A 12,417-nucleotide genomic window follows, 5' to 3' on the forward strand; every position below is an offset into this window, starting at 1 on the left:
ACACACACACACACACACACACACACACACACACACTCTGAGGCCTCAGTGACGACTCTGCATATATCATCTACACGCTCCATACGTACAGGTACATATCATGTTTTACTCAATGAAACCTTGTAAATCCATTTTTAGTCACGTATCAGTTTGCATGGGAAACAGTTTCCACATCAGTTGGGTAAACTCAGACATTCATGGTTGTAAAGCTAAAAACAAGGTTGGCTGCTTCAGTTCTTGAAAAGCTGACGATGTGGAGATACAAGGTTTTTAACCTATAAGCAATGGGGACGTACTGTATGTACATATAAAGACATATTTAAAATGTTTTTAAGGCTTGGTTCAGTCAAACAGAGGTGATGCAGGTGTGACATGACACATTTAAGTACTCAGACACACACCTGCACAAGCCTGTTACCTACAGATAATCACACACTGAGCCACTGCCCATGAACCCTCCTGACACACACACACACACACACACACACACACACATACCTCCACCTCGAGGTGTTGGCTCAGGTTTCACTGAAAACTTCAAAGCAAAAAGTGATGATGAGTGACTCTAACCTTTGACCTTTGACCCCCTGCTTACCCCAACAGCACCTAAATCACCGCAACATCCTGTGTGGTGTGGTGCGTCAGCTCCTGGTCTGAACCAACAAAAAGATTCTTGACGTAATGAGGCAGAGTTTAAATAAAGAGATCATCTGTGAGGAGGAGCATCTCCAAGTTATCTCTCAAACCGGCCAGAGCCAAAACTCATGAATTAGCAAGCTTGTTAATGTGAGACAGTTTGATTATCGTATCACACTTAGAGAGTGGGTCCGACAGTATTAAAGTGTGTGTCTTTGTGTGTGTGTGTGTGTGTGTGTGTGTGTGTGGGGTGGGGGGCAGTGACCGGTGCCCTGCAAACTATTCTGATCCACATTCCTCTCCTGACATTTCACCTGATATGTTGCATTAACGCTATGTGACTTAAGTATGCCAGGGTTGTGCAACAGTTTGTGTGTGTGTGTGTGTGTGTGTGTGTGTGTGTGTGTGTGTGTGTGTGTGTGTGTGTGTGTGTATTTGTCTAGTTTAAGTGTGTGTGAGAAGGTGAGAAAAAGAAATGCTAGAAGTTGACAAGAGGACACATCATGAATACATGATAGTATTTTAACACTTTGCTCTTTTAATTCCATCATCTTATGTCATCCTGTTCTTCTGGTTTAATCCTGACGTGAGAATGTGCGTAACCTGTAGAAATAATGGCCAAAACTTCTAAGTTGTAATAAACAGGAATTATCTTTGAAGTTTCTACCTTTCAGATACATGACGGTGAATTAATGGTGTGTCTTCCTGGACCTTTTCAGTCCACAGCGGCGTCACTGAGTCCATGTTGAGACGAGTGGTTAAATTTGTCTTAAAATACAGGTACTATCAGGGATTCACTGACTCAGTTGTTTTCTGGGGACCACAAACGTTGGCACGAAATTAAACAGCAATATTTCAGTCTGGACAGAAGGAGACCAAACCAACCAATATTGTCATTTCAAGAGTCCTACTGCTGTCACTAAAAAACACTTTAGTAACTGACTTGAACTCTGAGTTCTGCTGGCGTTGGAGTTTTCCAGCAGCTCGTGGACACACACACACACACACACACACACACACACACACAGGAACCTCGTCTGGATCCAGAGGACGCAAAAGGACATGTCGTTTTCTGACGAGGCTGCGATGAGAACAGCCTCGAGCCAAATAAAAAATGTACTTGTCCGTTTAGTTTATGACGTGGTGATGTATGTAGCTTTGAAAGTGATGCTAAGCTAAGATTAGACTCTGTGACCTAAGTCGTCCAGGAGCGTGTTGGCCACCTAGTATGTCTGTCTGTCTGTCTGTCTGTCTGTCTGTCTGTCTGTCTGTCTGTCTGTCTGCCCTGTACCACACTGACTCTGTGATAAAACCACAAGCCTTCATTTTGCAGCGATGACGCCAGTTTCATAATGTATGTTGACATGGTTGTTGTTGTTTTTTTTAATCAGTTACAGAGAAAAATACTTAATTACAACAAACAGTTATTGAGAACAATGATGTAGCCTCATTTTTTAGCAATGCTTGTGGAGTGGAACTAAAAATAGCAATGTCCATGGGTCAATCAGGGAATGCAAATGTGCATTCATGGTGCCCAGAGGATAAATCCTAATGACTTTCGGATCCCCTGGCTTTTCCTGTAGCACCACCAGCAAATTTCTGCATGCTAACACGCTAAGTTTAGATGTTGAACATGCTAAAGATGATACTTTCATAACAGCAGCATGTTGATGTGAGCGTGTTAGCATGTTGCAGTTAACATTCAGTCCAAAGCTCCACTTCAGTACAGCATGGCATCTTATGTTAAAGTGAGTGAGGATCCAAAAATTCTATTAAAAAAACTTTTAGATTAAAGACGAAAATAGTGATCAGGATTGTACAGTTTCTATTTAAGTTACAGGTTGGACCTTTAAATTTGACCCCTCGTTAAACTGATGATCACTGATGAAGGCTGGGGCACAGATCCAGGTGAATTCATCAAAATGTCACGTGTGATGTTGTTTTGAAGAGATGTGCTGCTCGGTGTCGATTACAGAGCAGGAGGTGACCCAGATCCAAAACGCAGTGGGACTTATACACACTTAAGGTCACATATAGCACATTCAGAACAGGTCTGCACTCTGAAACACACTCAGGCAAATCTCATTCACATGCACAGTCATGCATCCACACGTCCGCACAGTTCAGACCTGTGATCAGACATGTTCGGCGCTAGTTAACGTTGACAAATACCTAAAGGCTAAAACGGCCTCAGCGGTGAAGAGAGGAAAATCAGAGGAAGACGAATCGTGCTCCTGATGAAGGTCAGAGGAGGCCAGCAGTCTGCTGTCCAGCTGTCTGTTGCTCTCTTTTTCTGACTGTCAGCAGAGCTAAAAGTTACGGCTCAGTGTGTCCAGTCATGTCCTGACCTCAGGCAATATTTCTCACTTCTGCTGCGACTGCATCTCATTCTTCTCCGACTGGCTCCTTGCAGAGTCTGCGATGGATGGAGGGATCTCTCACTTTTATTCATGTAAAAGCAGCAGTGACACAAACTGAAATACTCTGTTAAAAGGTCAGACAGTCAAAGTTTTACCCAAGAAGAAGTATAAAAGCGCCTCTGAGAGTTGGCCTCAACGTTAGACAAGCTTGTGATTGGAAAGATGTGGGTTTGATTCCCATGTGGGAAAAGTGAGAGATCAGTGTTTTCCACCTCTAAGGCCCTGTTCACACCTGGCTGCTCGCTCTCGCCTCGAGAAAATACGAGCAGCGGCTCCTGGACACGTCCTGGTTTACCATGACGGACAATTTATGTTTGGATTTTGTTATTTCCTGTTTTATTTTGTAGTCAGTTTCTTTGTGTGTCTCTTGATGTTTGTACTTCCTGTCTTTGTCCTGTTTCCCTCCTTGTTGATTGTCTGCCCCGCCCTAATGTGTTTCACCTGTGTTCAGTCACCTTTGCCTCCCTTGTGTCTGTTCAGTCTCTGTGCTCCTCTTTGTCTGGGTCGGTCCGTCTGCTGTTGTTGTCCCCTGTGTCTCCAGTTGTAATTCCTTATGTACCCTCATGCCTCGGCTTCCTGTTCAGTTGGTTTACCAGTGTTTTGTAAGTAGTCGCTTTTTTGTAATTAAAACATTTTGCACTACTCCCTTTGTGTCCCCAATCGTGACAGGACACTGATATATCACTGGGACTATCATTTTTGTAGATAGGCTGTTGCCAAATTCCAACCTTTTTGTTTCTTGCAGCACTGCATGTGTCTGCAGTGATCAGATCACAAATGGTCAGCTTTAAAACACGTCTCCAGTGAGCACTTGTGATTGGAGCTCACTTCCCCACTTTATTAAGTATGTGTTGTTGTTTTTAGCCAATGCAGTGTGTGTGTGTGTGTGTGTGTGTGTGTGTGTGTGTGTGTGTGTGTGTGTGTGTGTGTGTTTGTGTTTGAGAGAGAGAGGAGTTGAGCGAATCGTGCTACACACAGATCTACAGTAAAATTATAGTTTCATCATAATCATTCATTATAAAACCTATTGGGACTGCAAAGTGATGACTGTTGAATGTGCTTTATTCACAGTGGTATCTTATATGTTTAAAAGTTTCATTGTGTATTTTCTATTACAGTTTCTAATTTCCTAATTTGTTATTTAAATTGTGATGTCCTTTTTTTTTTCTTTTTTTTTTTTGTCCATGTTTTTATTATATTTCTTATGAACATTCAGGTCTCTCTTGAAAATGAGATTTCTATCTCAATGGGATTTACCTGAATAGATAAAGGTTAAATAAAATAAACATGCACCCTCAGTGCATTATGGGTGCTTCCACACCTGAACTTGTCCACTTGTGATCAGATCACCTGAGACGGATGTTAACACCTGGTCTGAACAGGGCCTGAGGGATGCCCTTGAACAGAACCATAACTCACAGGCAAGTAGAACAGGCTGTACTGTAACTGTGTGTGTGTGTGTGTGTGAGAACAAGGTGCTCCTGAAACAGAGCCTTCGACAAAAAAGAAGTGAAGATGAAAGATATTTTTAACAACTTTAAATAGATCAGTAGGCCTAGTTCAGTCTAGACGAATATGACAAAAGCTATCCTTTAACAGAAACAACAAGTTGCCTTTTCCTCACCACTAACTGTCATGTTGAAGGCCAATTCATCACCCACTCACTAAATATGACTTGGGTGGCCTGTAGCTCCCAGTGACCCCGTTATGTCACATTTGTGTCGTCTCCCTCTTTACCTTCAGATAACAGGAATATAATCCATCATCCATTTTTCAATTTACTGGAGTCAGGACATGTCAATGGTTTTAGCACCATCCTCAGGATTGGAATGTATAGTCCATCAGAAAAGAAATTAATTCAGATTATACCAGAAAGAAATAGTTTCTCCAAAAGCAGTGTAAACCAAAGGAATCTGAAGTATCTTCACTATTTGCAATGCTGTGCAAGAGCTCTCAGTATTCACATTAAGAATCACACCACAATCATCATCCATCCTTTGAAAGGATTTATTGCCTCTTTCTCATTAAATTGGTCATAAATCAAAAGTGTTAGTCCAGTGATTTCACAGCCAGAGTGGAATGAGTGAGAAATGGGAGACAATTTTTTATATTTTTTTTTTAGCCAGCAAACATGAGCAATGTAAACACAACACACATATCAACATATCGTATATCAATCAGCCCTATATCTCTTAATGCCAATTAAATACAGTTCATGTGATCTGATCACAGCAAACCTTAAAAGAATCTATGCAAACAAAATGAATTCACAGTCAAGAAACGTTCACAACGATTTCCTGTAAACACCGTCTAAAGTCACAATCAGCCAAAGCCTCAGGTCAACATTAACATATCATTTGCTGCCATTAAGACATTCATCAGATGAAGTAACAATCATCAGGTTTTGTTTTTCCCGCCTTCAGTCCTGAGACCAGTGTGTTCGAATCTCTTACAGTGCACATGGGTTCAGGGAAAGAGTCGCTTGTTTTCACTTCACATAATTTAGTTAAGGTAGAATATCACTCTGATATAATTAATTACAGGAACAAATCAACTTTTTGGGAAATATAAATAAACAAACAAAAACATGTTGATTAGAGAGATATTAAGTTTGTTTCCTTGAGACAGAGCCAGGCTAATTGTTTACAGTATTTAGGCTAAGCTATGCTAACCAGCGGCTAGCTCTATCTTTATATTAAATGTACTGACATGAGAGTGGTATTCATCCTCTCATCCAACTGTCAGCAAGAAAACAAAGAATATTTCTAATTTCCCAAAATGTTGAACTATTCCTTTAAGTTCCATATATTTTCCTCAGATTGTGGGCTCTGTTTGGGAGCTTCTGCCTCTCTAGCTGGACTTATATAATTCATGCATTTCCTAATCCACATTTTTTTTCTCATTTCCATAAAACAAAAGTACAGTTTGCTTTCCAGAAACATTTTTGCTTCATGATCATTTCACAAACATGAAAAAAAAAGCAGGTAAATGGGATGCATGTGCACGTCTGTAGCGATCGCACTCCTTCCACTGAATCTGCCTGTAAACATCACATTACAATGAGATGATAAATCCTCTTCAACATAAAACTGGTTGTAGGTGGAGGAATGTTTGGGAGGTGTAGGCGGTGCAACAACACAACTTTCTTAACATTCAACGTTAAATCTGGGTGATATTAATATGTAATGCAGAAAGTGAAGCTATGATTTGACCTGCCCACATTAGAGCTTCCCTCCAGTCATCTCACAAACGGGCTTGAAGGAATGTGATTGGTTTTCAAGGCAAAATAGGACTTTCTGATTCCTGCTTTGATAGAAATGGGCAAGTTGATTGGCTGATTGGGGGTGAAGAAGGCCACGAAGTATTTAAGTAGTTTTAATTTACTGCCTGCAGACAAACACCCATCGTCAAATTCAGCAGAAAGATATATTTCATTCTTATCTTATTCAATTCTCTAATAAAGTATGAAAGTAAAGAATGCATGTGTGGATTTGGCCACTGATTTCACTGCAGCAAAACAAACCTGCTGATAATAGGCACCCAGTCGTAAACGCAAATATGATTTTACATTGTAAACAGAAATTCATAGATTAATATGGCAGGGAGGAATGTTCATGTAATATTCCTATGAAGACATTTTAAAACATTTTGTCTACCATATGTCAGCCCACTTTTAAGTGAGCTCAGTGACTCTAGAAACACACTAAAATACTGTACAATTGGTACCTGATTCCAGTGGCGATAAATATGTGGATACATTTTCATATCCATTAAAGAAAGTCTAATAGGAAGGTTTGGAAATATTATCTTTAAGTCCCTTTTTATATTATCTTTATGTAATCAAACCACACTTTGGACCAACGGTAGCCATTTTAAATACAGAAATTTTGAGATTTGATTTAGATTGACAAGTTTCCTCCAGGTCAAGGACACTCCTTAATTCACAGTGTGAGGACGGGAACGACATTTAACCCCCTGCTCAATCTAAAAATCTTGGTTTTCTTAGTGGGAAAAGAAATCTTGCAACTGAGGTAAAACAGTGTAATGTGTCTTAAACTGTTCTTATTTTACAATTTATACTGATTAATTAGTCAGAAAAAAACTCAACTTCAACAGAAATAAGGTTGATTTACAAAAATAACATCTAAGTGCCAATTGTAAACTGTCAAAATGGCCTACATTAATTCCTTGCACTTGATTCACAGTAGGCTGCAGAGAGCACTGGTGTCTTCTCTTGAGGTGTAGTGCTTTGCAGTGCCTGCAGGGGGAGCCGTTGCTGCGACAACAAACATTCCAGATCAAAGCTGAAGCTCTGCTCAGGGAGCCATCTACTGGGGAGGCGCAGCAGACACATAACAGAGGAGCACCTGCTACTCAGGAGGTCACACATAGCCCTTGAATATAATTGGAAATGGCTCATATCAGTAATAATGGCTTCAACACGTTAATGCTTCATTTCCTGTCAGGAATATGTGAAAGAACTATGACTCTTTCTGTCGTGAGTTGTTGTTTCTAGAGCTCTGTGGTGTTTCACGCCTCTGCTTTGGGGATCAGGGTGAGGGAGTTACGCTCAGTGTGATGCACAGGAAGCTACTGACACAGATGCAGGTGAGATGGAAATCACGACCGACGGAGCGGACAGCAGCTTAGAACTGGATCCAGTTTGCGGCGTTCTGTGGTCGAGACGGAGCTGGAACAGAGCTGAAAACACACAACCTGACGTTAGTTATTTTTCTACACATTCTGATGAAATTATATCAGTTATTTGTAAACAATGCCAGTGTTTTTCATCTTTCTTACTATAAATTAGAAATACTTTACCAACAATTTATGACACAATGGTATGATGTGAAAATGAATGACTGTAATTTAAAGTATAATTACTAAAAAATTAGGTAAGACAAGATTGTTTAATTTTCTGGTGTATAATGTCATATATTGAATATTATATACTGTCATATATAACAGAAGATTAGCCGTCTACCTTGCAGGAGCAGAGAAGTCTCCCCAAAGATCTGAACTAGGGTTTGACTGAACCACTGTGTTAGAATTACTGCTGTCCAGCTCCAGCAGGCAGCCTGACACACACACACACACACACACACACACACACACACACACACACACACACACACAGAGGAAGAATCACAGCGCTCATTTAAAGTAGCTCACAAACTGACACACATTTTGCTTATTTTCTGCAGCCTGAGGCTCAAAGACGTACGAGTCATTTAACAGTCACTAATTAACACAGTGACGACGGAAATAGGTCACTTCACTTCTGTAGGTTAAAGCTGCACAAGGCAAGATTCTTATGTGAAATATAGCCTGAAACACAAAGTGGGGCTGAAACAGATACGAGCCTCCCGTGTGACTGATTGGAAAGACGTCAACTTGCAATATAATTAAATATAATTCTGTCACATTTGTCGACATCAAATTCATCAAACTCATGTCGGCTATAATCACTGGTGTGAAATACTGATGCGCAGATGGGGATTTACAGCCTGGTGCAACTTTAAAATACAATAGGTGCATGTAGCGCCATCTACCTGTTACCATGCCTCCTGTCTGAGGGACTATGTTGTGATTGGATGAGCCTGAGGAAGGGGGAGGGGCTATCTTGCCTCCAGGTGGTGGTGGGAGGAGTCCAAATCCACCTGAGCTTTGAGGGCGGGGCTTATCCCTCTTTTTACCTTGCTGGAGATGGAGAAAAGAAAAATTATGCAAATGAAACATGAACATTCTGTCCGATTTATTATTATCTCAGAAAGTGTTTTTATGTTTGTTATATTTGGGTTTTAACCACTTGTTTCTTCACAACATTAATCTTAATGCCTTTTAACACCACTATACTTACAAAACAAGCCAGCATAGTTATAGATAGTTCTGTTTTTATTTATATATATTTTATATTTTTATTTAAATATTTTATTTCCTCAATTTTTTTCCATTATTTTTAACAGAATTAAAATTTGAACTCTGTGAACCACAAATGGACAACATTGCTCTGGATGTCCAGTTGCACTTCAGCTCTACTCATAGTTTTAAAGTAATGTGCCATTTATGATTTATTGCAACCACTTGCGGTCTAATCCAATTACAAAACCACTGATTAATATACTATTGTTTTTTATACTCCTCAGCTGTCTCAGTTTATTTGAATCCAATTTGAGAAATGAGGAAAAGCTTGATGCTGTGATGTTTGACAAACTGGTTCTCACCCCTATGTTAAGTGTGATGGTCTGTCCCTCTTTAAATCCCAAATCCAGTTTAGGTCCTGAATCCCCGAGCTGGGCGCTTTTACTGATTTCATTCTCCTGTTTCACCCATCTGCAGGGAGGGGAAGACGCATACACACACCATCAGCAGCTGATACAGAAATAAACAATGCACCTCAGCAGTTTTTTAGGACAACCACAGCATGCAGCTTACAAGCGGCTCTCTCTTGACAACGATCTTGTTTTGGCACAGACTGCAGGGTTGTGCTGCAGATGGTTACGGCTGAGCAAATGTTTATAGGAAAATGGATTTCAGAAGGAAATATCGACGCTCAGAATGTACGACACCAAACTGTGAGAGTCCGGACAAGGACTGAAAGTACAATCCCCTGCCTCTACATTACAAGGAAGAGAGAGTTTTCACAGGTTGACCATAAAACCACCCACCACCTGCTTACTTGAAATGGTCCTGCAAAGCCACATTAAAGTCAAAGGCGTCTCCTCGGTCCCCGAAGCCAACTCCGATGAAAGCACTGCGACCTGCAGACAAGAGATGAACATAAAACGCCTTAAATCCACCCGCTGAAAGGAAATTTAGAGCAAACAGGCAGGATTGTGGGAAAAAAAAATTATTCATTCAATAAATCATTTTCATAACTTTCTCATCCTCACCGTTGTCATCCTGTATCCGCAGGACAAAGTATCGGCTGGAGTCGCTGACGGTTTCCACGGCAACACCGGGATACTCTTTAACTGGTGCCTGTGCAAACAGCTCACCTGCAGGACCAGAGGGCAGGTGAAACAAGTGACGACAGGGAACCATGTGTCAGAACAGTGACCACAACACTACATCATCTCATCCTCCCATATTCAGCTTTTTCAGGAGTCACCTATGACAGAATGTATACTGGGCAAGTATTGCACATTCAGCTTATGTGCTGGGAGCAGGTGTCCTCTGTTGTATCTTTTCTTTCCTTTATTTTTTATAGTCTGGAAAACTAGGAGAATGAGCATGAGTACATTCAAATTACAGGGAGTCTGAGGCTGAATCCGGCTTATTGTAAAAGATATTACTTAATGCAGGTTTAAGTATAATAAACAATGAAGAGCATACCTGAGACTTTGTCCTCCAGTTTGATGAATGCCACTTTACCCTTGGCTGTGATCCTCATTCGACCGGACCAGTCTGGAGTGTCCAGCTTCCAGTCAGCAGCCCTGCAGAGATGGTTTAATGCCAAAATTTCAGAGCTGCAACTGACGGCTATTTTCATCATCAATCAATATACTGATTATTTTCTCTATTAATTGCTTGGTCTCTACAATGTCGGAGAGTAGTGAAAATGTCTGTTACAAGTTCCCAAAGTCGATGCAACACATCCTCACAAATGAGAACCAGGGAATTTTTTACTTTTTTGTTTGAATAATTACTATCAATTTAAATGTATTTAAAACATGTACAATAACGAGAAATTGAGATAGAAGAATAGAAATGACTGTATAAACAAACCTCAGTTGTACTTCTACAAGAAATACTGCCCACTCCTTTTTGGCTTGTGGTGTTATCTACTGTAGATTTTAAGTTTTTTCAGGTAAGAAGTCTAAATCTTTAATTTATGGCTGCAACAAACAATTATTTCATTATCCGTATTGTGCTGATTATTTTCTGATTTTGGTTCAACCGATCATTCATTTGGCCAAAAGAATAACAAAAAATAATGAAAAAGCAATTTATAATTTCATGAAGGTCAATGTAATCAAAAATGATTTTGTCTGATCAACAGTCAAAAACATAAAGATATTCAGTTTCAAAACAGCAAATCCTCACAACTGTGAAGCTGGAAGCTGGAAATGTTTTGCATTTGTGCTTGAAAAATTATTTTAAATGATTAATCAACCATTTAAATTATTTTTTGATCCCTCTGGTTCATCTTAACACCCCCCAGGTCCTGACCTGCATATTAGGAACCACTGACTCACACTAATGTTACAATACACACTAGTTTGTTATTATTAGTTTATACTATTAGGCTGTAACTAATACTTATTTTCATTATCAATTAATCTGCAGTTTAATATCTGGATCTGATTAAATGTTCTGGCAATTCACTAACTGATTAATCAACTAATCATTGCTGCTCTAGTATTAGGGTTTAGGCATGAATATAAAAGGTAGCTCAACACAAACACATACATTCACCTCTCTTTAAAATCTCTATTTTGTAGTAAGGAATATCTGTAATGGGCCAAATGATAAACTATGGGGGTGATAATGGCCGTTTTAACAAGCATCTTATTAAATTCATGGTGTGATTTCCTTCCCTGCATTCCCATCCAGACAGTGTTTACAGACTGTCTCAAATGTGGCATGCAGTGACCCAGGGGTGGGCATAAACTTTTAATCTGAAATTATCAATCTCAATCAAAAAGCACATTGTGGACAGAAAAGCCTTGGGGAAAAACCGTTGCTTCTCAATTCATCAGTGTGTACAGAGATCCGAGCTGTCACGCAGGAGAGTGGGACAGTCCTGGCAAATCGCCCGTATCGACCCGGCATGATGACAAATACCCCCGTCACATCTCTGACAGCCCAACGGCTCTGAACAACAAAGCGGCACAGAAAACACACCAAACCTCTAACCGTCTCTTCACGTCTAAAACTGGAGACGTATTTTCATCCCCGGTGCCTCCAGAAACAACAACACAGACCCAGTGCTCCCTCTTTGTACTTTGAAAGCATGTAACTACTGACAGCGAGCAGTGAAAGTGAAATGCCCGCAGCGGGCGACACCAAACACCGTTACACCATATTTAACGGCGCAGTTGGCGACCGACGGTTGTTTCTTTACCTGTATGCGCGGTTTGAAGCTCGCGGCGGGATGCGATAAACGTTGACATCGGGTTTAACACACAGGATCGACTCGTACTCGCCCTCAGCCGCCATCTTGACTCAACTGTTATTGATGTGGGAGTTGTGGTTGTGACTCATTTATTCAGTTGTGTGTGTGTGTGTGTGTGTGTGTGTGTGTGTGTGTGTGTGTGTGTGTGTGTGTGTGTGTGTGTGTACCGGCGTTAGTTAAAGCTTAAATAGTATCCTAATGCATCAAATAATGCCACTTTAGTCTCCTGTTATTTTTTAAGAT

General features: G+C 40.4%; 1 protein-coding gene across 1 annotated transcript; it reads right to left on the reverse strand.

Moving 5' to 3' along the window:
- Positions 1–5,136: 5,136 nt before the first annotated feature.
- necap1 (NECAP endocytosis associated 1) lies at positions 5,137–12,265 on the reverse strand. Its single transcript, XM_023414652.2, has 8 exons — positions 12,124–12,265; positions 10,392–10,492; positions 9,950–10,054; positions 9,736–9,817; positions 9,281–9,389; positions 8,609–8,756; positions 8,041–8,134; positions 5,137–7,757 (listed from the first exon to the last, which is right to left on the reverse strand). Exons 1-8 carry the CDS (start codon positions 12,216–12,218, stop codon positions 7,703–7,705), a joined length of 789 nt encoding a protein of 262 aa, XP_023270420.1. The 5' UTR covers positions 12,219–12,265; the 3' UTR covers positions 5,137–7,702.
- Between the last annotated feature and the right edge of the window lie 152 nt (positions 12,266–12,417).

The sequence above is a fragment of the Seriola lalandi genome, unplaced genomic scaffold, assembly GCF_002814215.2.
Source record: "Seriola lalandi dorsalis isolate HSWRI2012SDOR001 ecotype SW California unplaced genomic scaffold, Sedor1 jcf7180002054538, whole genome shotgun sequence".
NCBI lineage: Eukaryota > Metazoa > Chordata > Actinopteri > Carangiformes > Carangidae > Seriola > Seriola lalandi.